General features: G+C 42.0%; 2 protein-coding genes across 2 annotated transcripts in view; both read left to right on the top strand.

The window, feature by feature from the left end:
- Nucleotides 1-1,188: 1,188 nt before the first annotated feature.
- Nucleotides 1,189-15,809, top strand: LOC108930074 (myosin-7-like). The gene is made up of 39 exons (XM_029253513.1): nucleotides 1,189-1,196; nucleotides 1,480-1,515; nucleotides 1,628-1,833; nucleotides 2,126-2,269; nucleotides 2,356-2,512; nucleotides 2,814-2,841; nucleotides 3,988-4,093; nucleotides 4,175-4,267; nucleotides 4,381-4,444; nucleotides 4,563-4,661; nucleotides 4,755-4,858; nucleotides 5,017-5,155; nucleotides 5,296-5,414; nucleotides 5,530-5,679; nucleotides 5,789-5,959; nucleotides 6,145-6,454; nucleotides 6,560-6,642; nucleotides 6,812-7,017; nucleotides 7,140-7,263; nucleotides 7,493-7,629; nucleotides 7,732-7,987; nucleotides 8,128-8,370; nucleotides 8,487-8,663; nucleotides 8,765-8,910; nucleotides 9,032-9,122; nucleotides 9,210-9,599; nucleotides 9,697-9,823; nucleotides 9,914-10,032; nucleotides 12,386-12,582; nucleotides 12,825-13,008; nucleotides 13,093-13,258; nucleotides 13,350-13,474; nucleotides 13,580-13,888; nucleotides 14,002-14,205; nucleotides 14,293-14,589; nucleotides 14,805-14,909; nucleotides 15,007-15,102; nucleotides 15,228-15,362; nucleotides 15,789-15,809. The coding sequence occupies exons 3-39, from the start codon at nucleotides 1,633-1,635 to the stop codon at nucleotides 15,807-15,809; spliced, it is 5,823 nt and encodes a 1,940-aa protein (XP_029109346.1). The 5' UTR covers nucleotides 1,189-1,196; nucleotides 1,480-1,515; nucleotides 1,628-1,632.
- LOC108934018 (myosin-7-like) overlaps nucleotides 15,335-21,742 on the top strand; it is a 25,227-nt gene continuing 18,819 nt past the window's right edge. The window contains exon 1 of the mRNA XM_029253512.1: nucleotides 15,335-15,362. The gene's annotated coding sequence lies outside the window, so the exon portion shown is untranslated. The remainder of the gene's footprint in view (nucleotides 15,363-21,742) is intronic.

The following is a 21,742-nucleotide window of genomic DNA, read 5'->3' as shown; positions in this document are numbered from 1 at the left end:
CGCCTAAATATCGTTATTTAGATCTTCTCAGTCTTCTCAGTGACTCTGACACTGTGAGCTTCTTGAGTATCAGAGACCCACCACTTGGACTTTCAAACACCAAGCAGTCTGTTGATTGTTCTTGTCTTGGTTGCTTGAGAGACAAAGAGTTTCACATTCATTTCACACGAATTAACGTTATTCATTTATGTAAATTAATTGGCTTGATTTAATTACTTATTCTGTTAAAGTAAAAATCTGTCAGCTGGAAGTATAATGAGACAGTAAGAATAGAATGAACTATCACATGAATAATTCTCAAACAAGACTCATTATTTTCATTTTTACAGAACAAGTTGTATGCAGTCAATGTGTCAATCTGGTACTCAGTAACTGTGAACATGAGCAAGGAAGGCGTTCCTGAGAAAATGCAACAGTTTCACCCTACACATCTCAATGTCACACAAATGATAACGTGAAATTGCTTCTGCTCTCATGTTTCTTACGGATTACATGCATGTGGCTGAAGCTTTTCTCCAAAGCCACGTAGAAAGTCGCTAAACATGCGTTCCACGACAGGTGACGGGGACTGTAGACAGAGGAGCGACTCCTGCAGGACAGTCCGTGTGTCCAGCACCGTGTTTTCGCACAAGAAGCTGCCTATAGAAGTGGCTCCGATGGGAAGCGACTGTCACAGATGGTGAGATGCAAATTTGTGGAACTGTTGTTCTAAATTCTCAACGAAAATGTGCAGCACTTCTGTTGCGACAGTTATCCATGTTGTACTCAAATCTTTGCTGGTTCACCAGCATTTCACCCTGTTTTACTCTTGATTAAATGAGTATTTCCTGTGACCAGTGTAAGTAATCGCTTGAAGTTATCATGAAATGTGAGGTTCAATGTTGTTGCTCAGGAGAAGAGGAAAAGCTGGTCTTCAACTTCCAAAGCAATGCTGGTTTGTGTCAGAAGAAACTTCTTGACAGATGACGCCTATTATGGGCTATTCACAGAGTGTTTACCTGAGTGTTCTGCCCTGGCCACTTACACAAATAAAAGACCCCCCCCATGTGTGCTCCCCCTCTGCACCCTTATCGCACGCAGACACGATGACGTTCCTGGTTCTTGAGATGCCATCTCTAAATATGGTCCTTCAGCTGCCTTTATAAAGAGCGAAGAGGCTCCGAACTCAGGCAGACAGGTTACTGTGTCGTCACAAGGTAAGTTTTACTCGTGTCTCGAGGTAGACTTTTTTCAGGCGTGTAGGGAAGGAAATGCTTGACGGAGCGCGCCGTCGCAGAGCTCCGAAAAGGGTTGCGCGGCAGGTTTAGGGACAGCAGGAGCCCAAGCCCACAGCTGACGTCCTCCCACGGGCCGTCTCAGCGCTCAGGTGTCGGCGCGAAGCTCCAGCACCTCCGCTTCTCCTTTGCTGCCACCTGCAGCCGAGTCTCAGATTGCTGGTGTTACGTCCAAACCTCATTTCTGTTGCTTTCGGTTTCACAGAGCTGCTCCGATACCTTCACGGACCTTCTGAACACGGTAGGAGAGAAAAGAGACTTAACATGATTACGAATGCAAATATATTTAAAACATCGCACTTAATGCTTCTTTTAAATTTGGAGAAATGCTAAATACAAGTGTTTTGGGGCAGTGGACATGGCAGATTCTCAGATGCCTGAGTTTGGGGCAGCAGCTCCATACCTGCGCAAGTCAGAGAAGGAGCGGCTGGAGGCCCAGACTCGGCCCTTCGACATGAAGAAGGAGTGCTTTGTGCCCGACCCCGAAGAGGAGTTCGTCAAGGCCTCCATCATCAGTCGTGATGGAGACAAAATCACCGCTGAAACTGAGAGAGGGAAGGTAAGAGCCCTTCTGAGGTGTTTTAAAAAAAACGACTACGGTACTGGATCCGAAAATGGAAAAATTCTTCAGGGAAAATGGACATGTGGGAAATGCTACAAGGAATAACACTTTTTAATTCAGCCAAAGGAAAGCAATGGTATGAGTAACAGTGCATTTCATTGGACTATTTTACTGTCGCTAAGCATCCAAGATAAACTGAAGTGAAAATGATCCGAAACTGAATTAAATAAATTTTTCAGTTCCGAGGAGCTTTTTCACGACGCAGCTTGTTCACTGTTTGTCCCCACAGACCGTAACGGTGAAGGAGGCGGACGTCCTCCCTCAGAACCCCCCCAAGTTCGACAAGATCGAGGACATGGCCATGTTCACCTTCCTGCACGAACCTGCCGTGCTGTTTAACCTCAAAGAGCGTTACGCAGCCTGGATGATCTACGTGGGTATAACACGCAACGATCGACACACTTATCCACACGCTCGGTGGAAACCGTGTTCTCATGGTCCACGTTCACCTTCTCACAGACCTACTCAGGGCTCTTCTGTGTCACCGTGAACCCCTACAAGTGGTTACCGGTGTATAATCAGGAGGTTGTACTCGCTTACAGAGGAAAGAAGAGGAGTGAAGCTCCTCCTCACATCTTCTCCATCTCGGACAACGCCTACCAGTACATGCTCACGGGTGAAGAAAGGCGACGCTACATTTACCTTTACACTATCAACCGTGGTCACTGTTACCTGTTTTTCTTAAAAAAGAAATGGAGAAAACACAAAAAATATCACAGCCTTCTGTAACATTTTAAACAATTGCTCTGTATTGTTGCACTTTAGAGGGAAAAATTGCTTTGAATATTAATTTTTCTTATGTAAACAGTAGAGCAGCAATTTAATATCCTTGTTGTGTTCATTTAATCTGGTAATCTTACTAAATTACGTGGAGTTTTGTCGTGTCTCACTTTACAGCGTCCGCTTCTCTATTCCAGACAGAGAAAACCAGTCCATTCTCATCACGTAAGTCTAACTTCACCTCTTTCAAGTACAAACTCCTTCCCTCACGATTGTCACACCATATTCATCTTGACAAGTGTAATCTAAAGAAAGGTGAGCAAAGCAGTGAACTAGATAGCGATGCTTGTCATGTGCACTTTCTCCACGTAATTGTTTTTTCATTGTAGTCGATACCTGAGACTCATTAGCAGTGGATCAAAAACACATTGAGAGGCGAGGCGTTGAGAGGATGCTGGTGATCCCTGACGAGGAGGAACTATTTACAAACCCTCAAGGCTGGTTTAGCCACATTCAGGGTGAACATCCTTGTGCGTGTCAACACGAGAGAAAGCCGTGGTTACGCGGTGAATGCTGGAAAGTGGCCGCAGCTTCTCAGAGCAGCTGTTACAGTCTAACACTGCTTGCAAGCATCGTGAACGATACGTTGCATTAAAGAGCTAACATCATTGCCGCATGTGTGGAGAGTGCATTTCTTCACTGATGCTATTAAAGCGTAATGCATAAATTGTACTTTTGCTGAGATGGACGTCGCTTTGGACGAAAGCATCTGCTCAGTGAATAAATGTAAATGTAGATGTAAAGTTGTTGTTAAAAAATATTTCATGGAAAAACATTCCCTTTTTGCCACTTTCCGTGACTTAACTATCTTCAAATGCAAAGGCTGCTTACGTACCAAGGGAGTGACACTCGCAGAAGAACCACTGCTTTGTTCATAACAGTCGCTTATTGCTACAGGACAAACTTGAGCCGTGCCAGTTGCGTTCTGTAAACTAAAGAATAGAAACAAGTGCAAAGACTTCTAGTGCTTTAAGAAATTATAAATACGCCAGGGCTGCTGCACACATTCCTTCGCTCTCATTTCACTGTCATTTAAATAAAACGTCCATGTTACTTAAACCATAAAATGCACAATATTGAAGAAGTAAAACACTGCTTTGAAGTATGTGGAATTTTTTTGGTATGCAGATTTAGGTATTTTTTTGTTATATTGACTCCAAAAAAAAAAAAAAAACTGCTTACATACTTGATCTCTTATCTTTCTTACCTTTATCGCTGTCTTTTATCTTACCTATTTTATCTCCATCTTTATCATATCTCTATCTTTATCTTATCTTATCTTTCTCTCTTACATACTTTGTCTCTACGAAGTGGAGAATCCGGTGCTGGGAAGACTGTGAACACCAAGAGGGTCATTCAGTACTTTGCCAGCATCGCAGCAGGAGGAGGGAAGAAGGACACAACATCTGAGAAGAAGGTGGTTGTGACCAGTATATTAATTCCCTCTGAACAAAGTAATAGAAATAGACACATTTATACTTTAACTGTTTACTCCCAGGGCACCTTGGAGGATCAGATCATCCAGGCCAACCCAGCTCTGGAGGCCTTTGGTAACGCCAAGACCATCAGAAATGACAACTCATCAAGATTTGTACGTGCTTCCCTTGATACTTTAGCAAAAAACAAAAAATGCACACAGGATTCTTTGTGTATGAATTTATGGATTAAAGTACAAATACATACATTTATTTTTGACTGTTACAGGGAAAGTTCATCCGAATCCACTTCGGAGCCAGTGGTAAACTCGCTTCAGCTGACATTGAGACATGTAAGAAAAGGAACAATTCCAATGCATAAATAATTTTTTTCCACTCAATTTAATTTGTGTTTAATTTACCACTAATCAGTTAAAATATACATATGTTTTTTTTTTTGCTTTATTTCAGATCTTTTAGAGAAATCTCGTGTGACTTTCCAGCTCAAGGCTGAAAGGGACTATCACATTTTCTATCAGATCCTGTCTCAAAGGAAACCGGAGTTGTTGGGTCAGTAGTGAACTTTTTTCCTGCCCTAAAAATATCTCTAGTTCAGTTTAACAGAGAGTGCAGCATTTCTGAATGTTTCTTCCTTGTGTTTAGAAATGCTGCTCATCACCAACAACCCCTATGACTACGCCTTCATCTCCCAAGGAGAGACCACCGTTGCATCGATCAATGACGCTGAAGAACTAATGGCTACCGATGTGAGCAAACCAACAAAACCAAAAGCTATTTACAGTTACATTAAAATAAACACAACATAAAAAAACATTTTTTTATTGTTTACAGGGATAAATGGCTTCTGCATCAACAAAAGCGAACAGCCTTCTTACCACACCAAGATTTTGTTTGTTTCTTGCAGGAAGCCTTTGACGTTCTGGGCTTCACTCAGGAGGAGAAGAACAGCATCTACAAGCTGACTGGTGCCATCATGCACTACGGCAACATGAAGTTCAAGCAGAAGCAGCGTGAGGAGCAAGCAGAAGCTGATGGCACTGAAGGTGCATCTTCTTGTCAAAAAAATACAATATGTTAATCATTAAGGCAACTTTGGCCACTGGCAATGTGCCAAGTCTCAAAATATATAAGGTGGGAGGGGATATAAAGTAGTTTATGAGCTGGATTTTAATTTCATTTTCAGATGCTGACAAATCAGCTTATCTGATGGGTCTGAACTCTGCTGATCTCATCAAGGGTCTGTGTCACCCAAGGGTCAAAGTAGGGAATGAGTGGGTCACCAAAGGACAAAATGTTCAGCAGGTAAAAGCTTGATTCTATGAAGAACTTTCTAAAAGGTTGAAACAACTAAACTTTGTGGACTTTCAAAAACTTTAAAAAAAAAACCTTTCAAATAATTCATTCTGTATCTGTGAAGGTGTACTATGCTATTGGCGCCCTGTCAAAAGCAGTTTATGAGAAGATGTTCCTCTGGATGGTGGTGAGAATCAACCAGTCCCTGGACACCAAACAACCTCGCCAGTATTTCATCGGTGTACTGGATATTGCCGGCTTTGAGATCTTTGATGTGAGTCTGTATTAAATGAACATTTTATAGAATATTTTACATTCTGTATAAAGCATAACAAATTGCATGTGTTATATCCATAACTGCAGTGTTTCTTCTTTTATCACAGTTCAACACCTTCGAACAGCTCTGCATCAACTTCACTAATGAGAAGCTGCAGCAGTTCTTCAACCACCACATGTTTGTACTGGAGCAGGAAGAGTACAAGAAAGAAGGCATTGAGTGGGAGTTCATTGACTTCGGCATGGACCTGCAAGCTTGTATAGATCTCATTGAGAAGGTGAGCCGAAGAGCAAAAGACAATGTTCAGAATCAACTGATTTTTGTTAACGTAACATAAGCCTCTGCTCTAAATGCCTTCTAGTGACATTTCAGTGCTTGGAGTTAAGTCTGACTCTACACAAAGTCAGACTCTACACTTTAATGTAACCCTTGAATTTATACCTTTACTTCCTTTAACTTCAGCCAATGGGAATCATGTCCATCCTTGAAGAGGAGTGCATGTTCCCCAAGGCCAGTGATGCCACATTTAAGGCAAAGCTGTATGACAACCATCTGGGAAAATCTAACAACTTCCAGAAGCCCAGGGTTATTAAGGGGAAACCAGAGGCCCATTTTTCCTTGATTCACTATGCTGGTACTGTGGACTACAACATCAACAACTGGCTGGTGAAGAACAAGGACCCCTTGAATGAAACTGTGGTTGGGTTATACCAGAAGTCTAACGTCAAGTTGCTTGCAATGTTGTTTGCTAACTATGCTGGAGCAGATTCAGGTACATTTGTAAAGTGAAAGAGAAACTAAGATGTCACAAACTGTTAAAAATATCTAGAATATCAGTCAGTGATTTTTTTCAAAAGTCTTAATAACTTAATTTCAGCACAAGAAGCTGGAGGCAAGGGCAAGGGAGGAGGAGGAAAGAAGAAGGGCTCCTCTTTCCAGACTGTGTCTGCTCTCCACAGGGTGAGTTAAACAAAAGGACACAGAAGAAGCAATCATACTCATACTCATACTCATACTGATGTTCATACTCATAGTCATATTATTGGTCTCAGGTAACAAAAACTAACATGACTGCATGTTCTAAAAGTACACGATAAATTTGCCATTTAATTTCTAATTTATTGTATAGGAGAACTTGAATAAGCTGATGACAAACTTGAGGTCAACCCACCCCCACTTTGTGCGCTGCATCATCCCCAATGAGACCAAGACTCCTGGGGCCATGGAGAACCCTCTGGTCATGCACCAGCTGCGCTGTAATGGTGTGCTGGAAGGCATCAGGATCTGCAGAAAGGGCTTCCCCAACAGGATCCTCTACGGAGACTTCAAACAGAGGTAGATTTGTTTATTTTCCAAAATGTAATTTTTTATTTCTGAACTTTCAGTGAATACTTCATGTTTTCAATGTTTGTATTAATGTTCAAGTTTTCGTGTTAAATGTTCCCAATATTCTGTAGGTATCGCATCCTGAACCCTACAGCTATCCCAGAAGGACAGTTCATAGACAGCAAGAAAGGGGCAGAGAAGCTATTAGGTTCCTTAGACATTGACCACAATCAGTACAAGTTTGGACACACTAAGGTAATGGAGGAATTTTTGACTTTGGTTGACAATGATTAATCTGAAGCAATATGTCATTTTAGTATAAAATAAAACATATGTAGAGATTAATGACCTCCAGAAGTTACAAGGACAAAGAAATTTCTTCAGTCATTCAGTTTATTATTATGTCATATATGAGACACATTTTAAAAATGTTCATTGCAAAATAACTCAAAGTAACTCATAAAGATGTGTGATTCTTTTTTAGGTGTTCTTCAAGGCTGGTTTGCTGGGTCAGCTGGAGGAGATGAGAGATGATCGTTTGTCACTCATAATCACGGGAATACAGGCAAGATCTCGTGGTCTTTTAGCAAGAATTGAATACCAAAAGATGGTTGAACGAAGGTAAGGTCTTATTCAGCAACAATCTAAAAGTTGTTTTTACAATCAAACATTTTTCAGTGCTATTCTTTATTTATGAATAACTTGTATTTTTTTAAACTGCAGGGATGCTTTACTTGTCATTCAGTGGAACGTGCGTTCCTTCATGGGTGTAAAGAACTGGCCGTGGATGAAGCTCTTCTTTAAAATCAAGCCTTTGCTGAAAAGTGCTGAAGCCGAAAAGGAGATGGCCAATATGAAGGAAGAATTCCTGAAGCTGAAAGAAGCCTATGAAAAATCTGAGATGCGTAAGAAGGAACTGGAAGAGAAAATGGTCTCCCTTCTCCAAGAGAAGAATGATTTGCAGTTACAAGTCCAAGCTGTGAGTCTGTGGTTAATAGTCTAATGATACTGCAAAATAATATAATTTGTATTTTCAGTAAAAAACCTGATTTTTGCTATTAAAAGAGTGATTCCACAATGTTCCATAGAGTTTGAATGCTTCTCAAAATGTAACTTTAGGAGCAAGATAATCTTTGTGACGCTGAAGAGAGATGTGATCAACTGATAAAAAACAAGATCCAGATGGAGGCCAAAGTCAAAGAACTCACAGAAAGGCTGGAGGATGAGGAGGAGATGAATGCAGAGCTGACTGCTAAGAAGAGGAAGCTGGAGGATGAGTGTTCTGAGCTGAAGAAGGACATTGATGACCTGGAGCTCACTCTAGCTAAAGTGGAGAAGGAGAAACATGCCACTGAGAACAAGGTTGGTCATCACCTTTGCCTTTTCACGTGTCTTTACTATTCATTCCTTTAACAGCAGTATAAAAACTAAACCCGGTGATGCAGTGCTGCTCTGTGAACCCCTGATGTACAAAACAGGTAAAGAACCTGACTGAAGAAATGGCAGGTCTGGATGAAATCATTGCCAAACTGACCAAGGAGAAGAAGGCTCTGCAGGAAGCTCACCAGCAAACCCTGGATGACCTGCAGAGTGAGGAGGACAAAGTGAACACACTGACCAAGGCCAAAGCCAAACTGGAGCAACAAGTTGATGATGTGAGTTTTTTCAAATGTTAACATGTTGACAGTGTTTTTGAAGTTGGTAATTATGGAAGGACTGAAAAGGTAGAATATTTAAAAAAACAATTATTTTGCAGCTTGAAGGCTCTCTGGAACAAGAGAAGAAGGTACGAATGGATCTTGAGAGGGCTAAGAGAAAGCTAGAGGGAGACTTAAAGTTGATCCAGGAGAATATAATGGATCTGGAAAATGATAAGCAGCAATTGGAAGAGAGGCTGAAAAAGTAGGTTTATGAAATATTTAGTCATGTTATATTCGCATTGTATTAAGCCAGTACTATTATTTAAGACGTCATTTAAGGCAGAACAGTGCACGAATTCATCTGAAATTGTTCTTCAACACAGGAAGGACTTTGAGATCAGCCAAATCAACAGTAAATTTGAAGATGAACAAGCAGCGAACATCCAGTTACAGAAAAAACTTAAGGAGCTACAGGTATTTTATACTTAAAAAATAACCTAAATTATCCTGTATATATAAGGGTACAGGCTTTTGTCAGTTGAACCTTTGAATTTTTGTTAGGCTCGAATTGAGGAGCTGGAGGAGGAGCTGGAGGCTGAAAGAGCTGCTCGTGCCAAGGTGGAGAAGCAGAGGGCAGACTTGTCCAGAGAGCTGGAGGAGATCAGCGAGAGGCTGGAGGAGGCTGGTGGGGCCACAGCTGCCCAGATTGAGATGAACAAGAAGAGGGAGGCAGAGTTCCTGAAGCTGCGTAGAGACCTCGAAGAGGCGACACTGCAGCATGAAGCTACAGCTGCCACACTGAGGAAGAAACATGCTGACAGTGTGGCTGATCTGGGGGAGCAGATCGACAACCTGCAGAGAGTGAAGCAGAAGCTGGAGAAGGAGAAGAGCGAGCTGCGACTGGAGCTAGACGATGTCGTCTCCAACATGGAGCAGATTGTGAAGACCAAGGTACAGACGTAATAAGTGGAGTTATTGTGCCGAATGTTATTCTTAGCTGTTCACATATGCACTTAAAATGTGAAAACCTTTCCCTTAACTCTTTAAGACAAACATCGAAAAGACATGCAGGACTGTGGAAGATCAGATGAGCGAATACAGAACCAAGTATGAGGAAGCGCAGCGCAGCATAAGTGACTTCACGATGCAGAAAGCTAAGCTACAGACTGAGAATGGTATGTATGTCTCTTTGCTCCTTTCTTTATTAAGCAAAATTTTATTCTCGAAATTGCTAATGCCGATCACTGTGCTCTCCACGTCCAAAGGGGAGCTTTCCAGGCAGCTGGAGGAGAAGGAGTCTCTAGTGTCCCAGCTAACAAGAGCAAAACAGTCCTACACTCAGCAGATGGAGGACCTGAAAAGACAACTGGAGGAAGAAGTTAAGGTAGTTTATCAGCCATTTCTGAGACACGTTTTTACTGTATATATATATATTTTTTCCACTTTACATTTTTCATATACAGGACACATACAGTACATACATTATATATATTGTTATACTGGTGAAGACAATAGAAAACAATACATCAATACATAAAAATAAAAAAGCAATAGCATTAACACTACCCTAATGGAATACACACACACACACACACACACACACACAAAACGTCTACAGCCGCTTGTCCCGAGTAGGGTCGGGGCGAGCCGGGGCCTAGCCCGGCAACATGGGGAGCAGGGGACACACCCAGGACAGGACTCCAGTCCGCCGCAGGACACCCCAAGCAGAGCTCAGACCCCAGACCCACCACAGAGCAGGCCCCAGCCAAACCCGTTGCGCCACCGCAGCCCCCCTACTTAAACACAATAAGGTAATGACAAAACTAAGTTTAAAATTTTATTAAAGAATCCCTACGTCTCCTTAACATGTCACAAGTCCCACTGATGATAAAACATTGGAAACGCTATAAACATAAAAGAAATGTCTGTGGCTGTCTGTCAACACCTGAGTGACATTGAGTAAGAGCACTTGTACACATGGAACACGGCCAGACCTCGCCAACCAAAGCGAGAAGTGCCTTAAAACCATGGGGCACATTTTCTGTTACATGCTTAGCTACATATCCTGGTCACTTTTAGTGGGTAATAGTTCTTCACTGGCTTCCATATTTCAACTAAAGTACCAAGTTTATCTGACACAACATATCTCAACTCCTAAAAGTATCAGATTGCTGAGTTCCATCACCAAATGTCAAAGGCAGCCACTGGACTTTAACTTCTATTTCTGCAATATTACCATCTGAGCTGTTATCATAAGCAGACATTTATTGGGCAATTTTCAATTGTCTCCAAAGAGCAACTCTTACTTCACAGAACACAGTATTTTTACATTTAGTTAGCAATTTTGCCCAAAGCAGCTTACAGTGTTAAGGTTACAATTACTTAACCATGTGGCTAATTCTTCCTGAAGCAATGTAGGGTAAGTAATTTGCTCAAGGGTACTACAGCTAGAGGTGAGGATCAAACCTGCAATCTCTAGACCCCAAGGCAGCAGTGCTAACCACTACACTACTGGCTGCCCCTAGCCACTGTACCCTCTACAGAATACACTGTAGGGAAAAAGCCAGGTATGTGTAAAGAATTCTTTTATCCTCTGGCATGACCAGATAAATCTGGAGTAATTTGAATTTTCAGGAGTGGAACCTTGAAAATTTTGAATTGAATGATATTATGACCTAAACTAATGGAACAATGATTTATATTCTTTATGCCTTCTTCCCAACCTTCCCACTCTTGTCCGAATTGATCTCTTTGTGTCTGCTTCATTCTTCAGTATTGTAACAACCCGCATTACTGGGAAGTGTCATTTTTGAGTGGGAAAATGGGTTTATTGTCAACAGCTGAGAATTGTGGGTAAAATGTGAATTAGTGGTTCAACTGCTGTGGGGACTCACGGAGAAAATAAGGGGATGAGTGTCTGGTGGCCAGCATGGGAAAAGAAGGAAAATTTGAGAGGTGCAGGTGGCAGGTGGCAGGTGGCAAGTGCAAGTGAAAGTGAAAGTGCAAGTCTTTGAGAAAGAGGGGTCCTCAGACTGAGAGTTTTATTGCCTTGTGTTTGTGCCAGTATCTCTTGCTGTGTGCCGGTGGTCCAGTAAACCTTCCTAATGAATGGTGTCTGTGCGTTCTTATTCGCACCATCCAAGCTACAGTATATTATAGGAAACAAACCACTGCATTATCAAGAGGCTTATGATTATTGATCCTGTTCAATGTGTCTGTAAGCCCTGAAAAAATCTAGAATACACTTTCTTGAGAAATCTTCATCTGTAAATACCTATAGAGAAGGGAAGGTGGCAATGTGTATTTTTCTTCCAGTGTAGAGTTATTGCTATTACCCTTTTTTTGACAAAGTGTGTAATTTGTTGAAACTTTTGGAGGATGAGTGGAGCCTGAAAAAACCCGTTCACTTCACTTACAAGCAGAATCGGAACTCCATATTTTTATATACTTTGAATACACACACACACACACACACACACACACACACATTTTCAGAACCGCTTGTCCCATACGGGGTCACGGGGGACCGGAGCCTACCCGGCAACACAGGGCGTAAGGCCAGAGGGGGAGGGGACACACCCAGGACAGGACGCCAGTCCGCCACAAGGCACCCCAAGCGGGACTTGAACCCCAGACCCACTGGAGAGCAGGACTGTGGTCCAACCCACTGCGCCACCGCACCCCCCCTACTTTGAATACACACATTGCCCAATATACTTTTTTGCTACATTTAACAGGCCAAGAATGCCCTGGCCCATGCAGTGCAGTCTGCTCGCCATGACTGTGATCTGCTGAGGGAGCAGTATGAGGAGGAGCTGGAGGCCAAGGCTGAGCTGCAGCGTAGTCTCTCCAAGGCCAACTCTGAGGTGGCTCAGTGGAGAACCAAGTATGAGACTGATGCAATCCAGAGGACTGAGGAGCTGGAGGATGCAAAGTATGAAAGAAAATTATTTGTACTTCATCTGCAGTTCATAAAACTGTAAACTGATGGAATTGCAACTACCATAAAATAATAGTTTGTCTTTCAACAGACAAGGTTTTAATCTGTGTTGTGTTTCATCTAAGATGTATGATGAGCAAAAAGTTGTTATGTTGGATTAAACCCTCCAGTTTTAATCATATTGTTTTGGGTGGACCTGCAAAAATGTCACCAGCCACATTTTTACTTTCATGCAGGAAGAAACTGGTTCAGCGACTGCAGGATGCAGAAGAGGCTGTGGAAGCTGTAAACGCTAAGTGTTCATCCCTGGAGAAGACCAAACACAGACTGCAGAATGAGATTGAAGACCTCATGGTCGATGTTGAGAGATCTAATGCAGCTGCTGCCGCTCTGGACAAGAAGCAAAGAAACTTTGACAAAGTAATAAAAAAATCAGTTTAATTTCTGATATACTGTACCTGCTGATCCCACATTCCAAATGATATATGTACTTCATACATTGAGGTCCTGGCTGAGTGGAAGCAGAAGTATGAAGAGTCACAGAGTGAGCTGGAGAGCTCCCAGAAGGAGGCCAGGTCTCTCAGCACTGAACTCTTCAAGCTGAAGAATTGCTATGAGGAATGTCTGGATCATCTGGAGACGATGAAAAGAGAGAACAAGAACCTTCAAGGTTAGACATTGGTTTTAATCCTTTTCATTGCTACTGGTACATTCAGTTTTAAAAGATACATAAAGACACTGTCTACCTTATTGTTACCTAGAGGAAATTTCTGATCTGACTGAACAACTTGGTGAGGGGGGCAAGAGTGTCCATGAGCTGGAGAAAATAAGGAAGCAATTGGAGCAGGAGAAAAGTGAGATACAATCAGCTCTTGAAGAAGCAGAGGTGAGCAGTTACATCTGCTGTTCAGTTGGCATTGACACTGATGATTTGAAAACGGAAATTGGGATTTCATGGAATGACATATAGGCAAATCATTCTGTTTAAAAGGCCTCTTTAGAGCACGAAGAGGGCAAGATCCTGAGAGCCCAGCTTGAATTTAACCAGATGAAAGCTGATATTGAGCGGAAACTGACAGAGAAGGATGAGGAGATGGAGCAGGCAAAGAGGAACCACCAGAGGGTCGTAGATACTCTACAGAGCTCTTTGGAGGCAGAGACCCGCAGCAGGAATGAAGCTCTGAGGTTGAAGAAGAAGATGGAGGGAGACCTCAACGAGATGGAGATCCAGCTCAGCCAGGCCAACAGGCAGGCAACAGAAGCACAGAAGCAGCTGAAGGTTATCCAAGCACATTTGAAGGTAAACTTTTATTTTGTCACAAATTTTCTTTTATTATTTTTTGTTTTTATTGTAGCATATTTCAGATTTGGTTTTCTGAAAATATATAATAAAATATATAACCTCTCTTTAAGGACGCCCAGATGCAGCTGGATGACTCTATTCGTTCCAATGATGACTTGAAGGAGAACACTGCGATTGTAGAGAGACGCAACAATCTCCTGCAGGCAGAGCTGGAGGAGCTCAGGTCCATGGTGGAGCAGACAGAGAGAGGACGTAAACTGGCTGAACAAGAGCTGCTGGACGTCAACGAGAGGGTGCAGCTGCTGCACTCACAGGTAGCGAAGGGACACTGTTGGTCTTTTCTGTAGTCCTTCTAGAATGATTTGTCTTATGAAGATACTACTATACATCCCTCTATGTAGAACACCAGCCTGCTCAACCAGAAGAAGAAGCTGGAGGCGGATACATCGCAGCTTCAGACCGAGGTAGAGGAGGCTTTGCAGGAATGCAGGAACGCCGAGGAAAAAGCCAAGAAGGCCATCACTGATGCTGCCATGATGGCGGAGGAGCTGAAGAAGGAGCAAGACACCAGTGCTCACCTGGAGCGCATGAAGAAAAACATGGAGCAAACCATCAAAGATCTGCAGCACCGTCTCGATGAAGCTGAGCAAATTGCCATGAAGGGGGGCAAGAAGCAGGTGCAAAAACTGGAAGCTCGTGTGAGTATCTTATGAACTCCGTGTGAAAAACTATATTGAACAGTGCTGATCTGACTGCTTTGACTGGGGTGGCAGTGGAGGAGAAAGGGTTGGCATACCTTCAGTTAGCTGAGTTATGAAAGACTCCACTTTGCAATGCCCACCCCACCCCCCGACCCAACACTGGCCCCGGTGTTCATAGGTCTAAATGAGTGATTCATTTCGTCTCATGACAGGTGAGAGAACTGGAGAATGAGGTAGAAACGGAACAGAGGAAAAGCAGTGATGCTGTGAAGGGAATCCGCAAATACGAACGTCGCATCAAAGAACTGAGTTACCAGGTTCTGTCATTTTTTTCATCAGAGTTTTGCTTGTTGTCTGAATGGACTCATACAGGTAAACTAAAATGCAGAATCTTTCCGTACTTTGTCTTGCAAGACTGAAGAGGACCGTAAGAACATAACCCGTTTGCAGGACTTGGTGGATAAACTACAGCTGAAAGTGAAGGCCTACAAGAGAGCTGCAGAAGAGGCTGTTAGTATTTCATTCACATTAGTTTGTTATATTGACACACAGCATCACGTCTCTGAGAACATTACAGCTCAGCCCATTGACGCCGAGGTCAGACTTCATGTATGTTTTATGTGTCTGTGACCCAGGAGGAACAGGCCAACACCAATCTCGGCAAGTTCCGCAAGCTGCAGCACGAGCTGGACGAGGCTGAGGAGAGAGCCGACATCGCCGAGTCTCAGGTCAACAAATTGCGTGCCAAGAGCCGTGACGTGAGTTCCAAGGTACGAACTGAGAAGGACAATTCACTCGATGTCACTATTCCGTCTCTATCCCACCCTTTCACGTTTAAAGACAGTTTAGTCAACAGTTGTGATGTTGTCCAAAGCTCCGTTCGAATGAGTTACAGAACGATGTGACACTTTTCTAGACTTCACGTCAAGGAAAAAACTCTAAAGGGCAAAAAATGATTTATATTTTTACACCATTAAACCCTAACCCTTAACAATAAGACCCTGTCCAACCCCGTGCTTGAATACTTACTGAACACTGAAGTATGTACATCATCAATCATCTTCAGTCATCACTCACAATGAGGCTTATTAATACCAATTATTTTGGAAATTCTGTGAATGAAAAATTTGACAGCTGCTTTAAAAATTTTTCCCCACTTTTTGAATTTGTTCCTTTGTCTATCTCTGAAAACACAGAAAGGCCTCGATGAAGAGTGACGCTCTCACACTGGACTTTTATGAAAATTTCTCCCTTGTTGTGCTTTAGTTTACCTTTGCCATTCAAGTCCCTCACTGAGTGTCTTGTAGAATAAATGAAAAGGCCGTTAAAACCTTTGGTGCCGTTTGTCATAATTTAACAGCTGCTGTGTCGCCAAACTCATGGAAACAGCAATATTTACAGAACGTTTAGTCTTCATATGTCCAGGAGGAACTTCCTTGTGTTTAAAACTGAGTAGTATTAAAATTGTTTCACCACACCGTATTTAAAATATTCTTTTGTTTCACCACACCATATTTAAAATATTCTTATGTCAAAAAGGGGATATTGACCAAAAGGCAGAGTGACGATGATATATTTGAGTTTTATGCACCTGCTTGTGCGATGGACATCAATGCATAAAGTGGAAAGAAACAAACTAGGTTTACTTAAGAATCACGTCTGCAACTATGTCTCTCTTTCTCCGAATGTAATGCACAAATTGTATTTTCTGAGATGTCTTTGGAGAAAAGCATCTGCTAAATGAACAAATGTAATGTAAATGTAATATCAATTAAATTAAATATGAAGTGAAAAGTTTATTTTTTATTCGGTTTTTCCGAAGGCTCATTATTTTAATATCGTAGTATTTATTACATATTTTTATTCATGATGTGCTACAGCACATAAAAATATACTGGGTCCTCAACTTACAAACAGCTGGGACTGGAAGTCTTTCTGTAGCTCACTTTGTTCAAATCCAATGTCCCTTTTAGCACCACATCCAATACCGAGTTGCCCTTCATGGGTTAGGATCCATGAAGAAAGCACTACCCTTTATTTCTGCGAAACAATACAATTAAGTTCTGAAGGTTAAGGACTTCAAAAAGTAAAAATCTCATTGTCACAACCTCCTATTAATAATTGTTGACTAAATACATGTCCAGTGTTCATCAACACAGAACCACTTCTTCATAGAACCGCATCGTCAATAAACAAAAACTTGAATAAACAAGGACGTATCTATTTATTTGCTTGGGAGGTTTTGTAAAGTCTTAGACAGGGCATCAATAAATAAAAATGCTGTAGGACATTGTGACCTCTGCATCACAGGGCAACTTGTAGCGGTTCTTGCTGCTGCCTTTAGACCGAAAAGTTGTACATTTGAATTCCACTGTCAGCAGCAGTAACTTTGAACAATGTTCTTAGCCCAGATTACTCCAGTAAAATTACCCAGCTGTATAAATGGGTAAATAGTTGTGTTTCTTTGGAAAAGAGTATAAAAGAAATAAGTAAATGTACTAAGTTTGAAGTACATTAAAATGAAAACTGAAATGACAGAAAAAGTACCTTGTCTCCACAAACTCCTGCTCAGTGGTGATTGTGGACTTATTTATCCCATAAACATGTGCAGTGTTTATCATCTGGTTATTAATGAGTAACAAACAAACACTCAGGAACACCAGGCAGGAGCTGTAGAAACTGTGAAAGTGAGTTGAATTAATCAGGTCCATAGTTCCACTCTATTCGGGTACATTGTGAATTGAATTTGAATTGAACTGAACGATTGAAATTATAGTGCTACCCTGAGTTCTTCAGAGAACAATATAAAACACAAATGCTTAAGTATAAAAATAGAAAATTCAACAGTTTAAACAGATAATACAGTAAATAAATAGATAAATACAGTATAATACAATTAAAAAAATTTACTGCCAACTAAGGGCTGGGTGAGGAAACACAGGTCATGATCACTTTGCAGCTAACAGAAATTTCTGAAAATACTCAAGAGAAGAAAATAAAAAGTTAAAAATAGACTGAAACATGTTTGTATTTTAGAACACCCAAAACATTAGCGAAACGAGGAGCCGGGGAACAAATACTGGTCCTCAGTTTTCCTGATATCCCATTTAGGCAATTTTCACTGGCGCTTATTTTAATATAGGAGCAAATCCTGAGGAACAAAAGATTGAGGAAAAAGCTTTCTGTTTTAGTGTTTGCATTTCATTCCTTTATTCATTCAAAAAAAAGTTAATATTTTGAGAAAGAACATCACAGCTCAGCATCAAATAATGCAAACAAGGGCTTCTTGCAATTACAGTGCACAAAATTCACACAATAAATGCAAAAATACTGTCAGATGCTGAAAATGGTAAAATAGTAAAAGACAAAATTAATAATCACCAAAAAGTGGTGTAATTTGTAATACATTATAATTTACATATACATGTACATGTATTCATTTAAAGGGGTGCGGTGGCGCAGTGGGTTTCGCCAGGTCCTGCTCTCTTGTGGGTCTGGGGTTCGAGTCCCGCTTGGGGTGCCTTGTGATAGACTGGCATCCCATCCTGCGTGTGTCCCCCTCCAGCCTCGTGCCCTGTGGTGCTGGGTTAGGCTCTGGCTTGCTGTGACCCTGCTTGGGAATAGCGGTTTCTAACTCTGTGTGTATGTGTATGTGTATGTATTCATTTATCAGGCACTTTCCTCCAAAGCGACAAACATCTCACAGAAAATACAACGTGTTCATTACATTAACAGGAAGAAACACTTAGGTAGAGACGTGCGATTTCTTCAGTGCAGTTTGTTTCTTTCCACCATATGCACCGATGTTCATCGCACCAGTAGCTGTATATTTAATAAAGTCATACCTGGATTGCTTTGGCCAAAACAGAGCCTTCTGCTCACCAGGGTTCTGAAGTGCTCCTTTGGCCCAGGGCTCCTTGCTGGTTTCCCTCGTCCGCCACTAAAGGGAGGCACCCGGCAGGAGCGCTCGTGAGTCGCCGGGAAAAACCAGACCCCCTCCGCACATCGCTGCGCTCTGCAGGGACATGTCTCCATTTGAAAGAAACTCGGACCGAAAGGACGAGTCCATCAAGGGAATGAGGGGACACCTGGACTGTTAATCCTGCAGACTGCGGATTACACACGTATAAATTACCGTGCACACATTTTTACTCTGGTTTCCTCTCATGGTGCAAATACGTACGTTTCGAATGTTACACATGACTAATAACAAATGTTAATGACAAAACAGACAAATCATAACACAAAATGTGTTTTTATTAAACATGCAAAGTGAAAGAATTTTTAAAAGTAAACAGGCAAACTGTACTTACATGTTTAGCTGCATTGTAATAAAACTCAGTTAACTGCTGGTTTCCAGATTTGTGACTCTAAAACTAAAAATAAATATTTATGTAATGTTTATATTCCCCCAACTGAAAGACCTACAATATCACCATGAGATCAATAAAAATGAATAAAAATAAAGGAACATTTAAATGTAGATAGGTTAATGTCATATATAATTTCTCGCAAACTAACCAAACCCATTCATTCAGTCATTCATTCAAAAAGAATTCGTTTGTTTATCAGCTACACTACATTTATGCTCAATGCAATCAATATTAATGTATTTTCAGTTTGCAGGTAAAAATGACACCACACATAAAATTTATTTTTACAATGTACATATATTGTTGAAGTTTAACAGTAGAAGGGATTTATTTTGCTGCAATTAATTATATTAACCAGTTCGTCCTTGGCATACTATTTAAATACTTCATAACTTATCTTTTACACTATTTCTTATTTTCTAACACCACTGTGGAAGAGTTAGGTGAACAGAGCTGTAAACAAAAAATAATACAATTACCTCCCTGTCTGTCCAAGTGCTGCGCTGCAGTGCCAAAGGTGGTCTTTCAGAGCAGCTCATTGTCTCAGAGCCTGTGTGTGTTGTGTGTGTGTGTGTTGTGTGTGTGTGTGTGTGTGTGTGTGTGTGTGTGTGTGTGTGTGTGTGTGTGTGTGTGAGAGATAGCAGGTGCTGTTTGGCATTAATTACAGACCTGCTGCCTTGGTGTGAGTCCTTACAAGGCTGAGTTCCTGCTCACATTACCAAGGTCCTCATGATGGACACTCTGCTTACACAAACAGGTGTACACCATTGCACACCATCGCACACCACCGCACACCACCGCACACCACCGCACACACTCACCTCATCATTCAGCAGAGACAGAAATCTAAGACAAAGTTCATGGTGAGACAATGACATGAGCGGCTCTGTACCCTGTTCTTACTCTGTGTACGTGTGGCAGAAGAGCACCAGAGTGAGAAAGAAGACTGAGAAAGTGACACCATTCATAGCATCCCTTCAGTGAAAAAAACTCAAACAAACGCTAATAATAGGAAGACCATGTGGAGTCAAGTTGCAGCATCTGTTAAGTGCAAAGTTGTGTTCTGTTGCGTCAGGCTGACGGGTCACTGGGGCTGCAGCGAGTAGGAGGCCCTTGAACAGGTGCGAATGGCGTCGTCCACAACGGACGATGTAGCGAGGAGCCGGCAATGGCGCGGTCGAGAGATTGACCTTTCTGAAGACCGGTCTCTGCTGCTCTGGAGGGGGTCCAGTGGTTCTGAGGAGAACCGTGGCCTGCGACCCTCGACCCGTTACGCTGACCTGTAGAGGAGTGTGATTTGTAGACACCTTTGCGGAAGAGTGACGGCGCTGCAGCGCTCGTCCGGCTCTTGAGCTCTTACTTCATGTTTGTGCTTTCTTAACATTGGTCGTTACTTGATATAACAAAGTATATAGTAACAGTCAAAAGTTTGAGTACGCCTGTTGAAAATTCCTCATTTGTACTGTAGAGTTTGTCGCACAGGACAGACCTGAGGTCCAGGTGTGGACTCAACTGCGAGATCGTTTATTAGAGAGACACTTGGGGCGAGGCGATACTCTGAGTCAGGGACAAGTGTGGTTCAATCCGAGGTGCAAACGTTGTCCGAGAGGAGAGTCCGACGACGCGTATGAGGGTGCGAAGCGAGGTTCGATACCGTGGAAGACAGGAACAGGGACAAGGAGACGGGCAAGGGAACAGGGAGTGAGGAACTTGGAGGCGGACAGATGAGGCGCTGAGGAGAAGTCGTGGACGTTGAAGGGACGGTTGTCTTCTAAGAGATTCTGCAACGGAGAAGGAGCCGGGGACGGTTTTTATAGATAAATGCTTTGACTTGAAAGGGGGCGCGGTGGCGCAGTGGGTTGGACCGGGTCCTGCTCTCTGGTGGGTCTGGGGTTCGAGTCCCGCTTGGGGTGCCTTGTGATGGACTGGCGTCCAGTCCTGGGTGTGTCCCCTCCCCCTCCGGCCTTATGCCCTGTGTTGCCGGGTAGGCTCTGGCTCCCTGCGACCCCGTATGGGACAAGCGGTTCAGAAAATGTGTGTGTGTGTGCTTTGACTTGAGGCAGGTGTTGCTGGTTGTGGTGCGTGTGTGGGCGGGACAGAGATGTTACTCATGCAAAGGGTCCCAATTTAGAGGAATCACAGATTTACATTTACATTTATTTATTTAGCAGACGCTTTTCTACAAAGCGACTTCCAATGAACTCTATGCAGTGTTATCATCCCACACACCTTATTCATCGGGGTAGCTTACACTGCCATACATCAGATTTAAACACAATTTTAAATTTTTCATTCAGAAACATGAAAAATGTTTGTGTGTACTAAAAATTTTTGACTGGTACTATCAAAGCATGATTTGACTGTTATTACTGTATAATGTAACATTTTTCTGTAGATTTTTCGTTTAATTAAACAACATTGTTGAGTAAACAGCGACATTGCATGTACTCTAAGGAAATTCTACAGTTTTAATAAGACATTATAAAAAATCTATGGAAATGGCAAATTGGCTGTTTAGGGCATATTCTTGCAGCTGTTAAATACTTTTACCTAAATAGTGATGATATATTCACTTTTGTAAACATCTTGTCCTCTTTACTGTTGTGGCTCTCCAGGTAGTCTCTCTCTCACACACACACACACACACACACACACACACACACACACACACACACACACACACACACACACAAACTTACTCACATTCACACGTTATAGGCAACTTAGGGCCCACAATTTATCTAAAATGTATGTCTTTGGACAATGAGAGGAAACCA

This window comes from Scleropages formosus, chromosome 7, assembly GCF_900964775.1.
Source record: "Scleropages formosus chromosome 7, fSclFor1.1, whole genome shotgun sequence".
Lineage (NCBI taxonomy): Eukaryota > Metazoa > Chordata > Actinopteri > Osteoglossiformes > Osteoglossidae > Scleropages > Scleropages formosus.
The sequence above is the reverse complement of the archived record's forward strand: the minus strand, read 5'-3'. Positions and strand labels throughout refer to the sequence as shown.

What these genes read in the sequence shown, in the direction of transcription:
- LOC108930074 (XM_029253513.1), top strand. Translation starts at nt 1,633, where the DNA reads ATGGCAGATTCTCAGATGCCTGAGTTTGGGGCAGCAGCTCCATACCTG. An exon ending in AAGGAAACCGGAGTTGTTGG is followed by an intron (nt 4,662 to 4,754) that starts GTCAGTAGTGAA and finishes CCTTGTGTTTAG; the next exon opens with AAATGCTGCTCATCACCAAC. An exon ending in CTGTGTCTGCTCTCCACAGG is followed by an intron (nt 6,643 to 6,811) that starts GTGAGTTAAACA and finishes TTTATTGTATAG; the next exon opens with GAGAACTTGAATAAGCTGAT.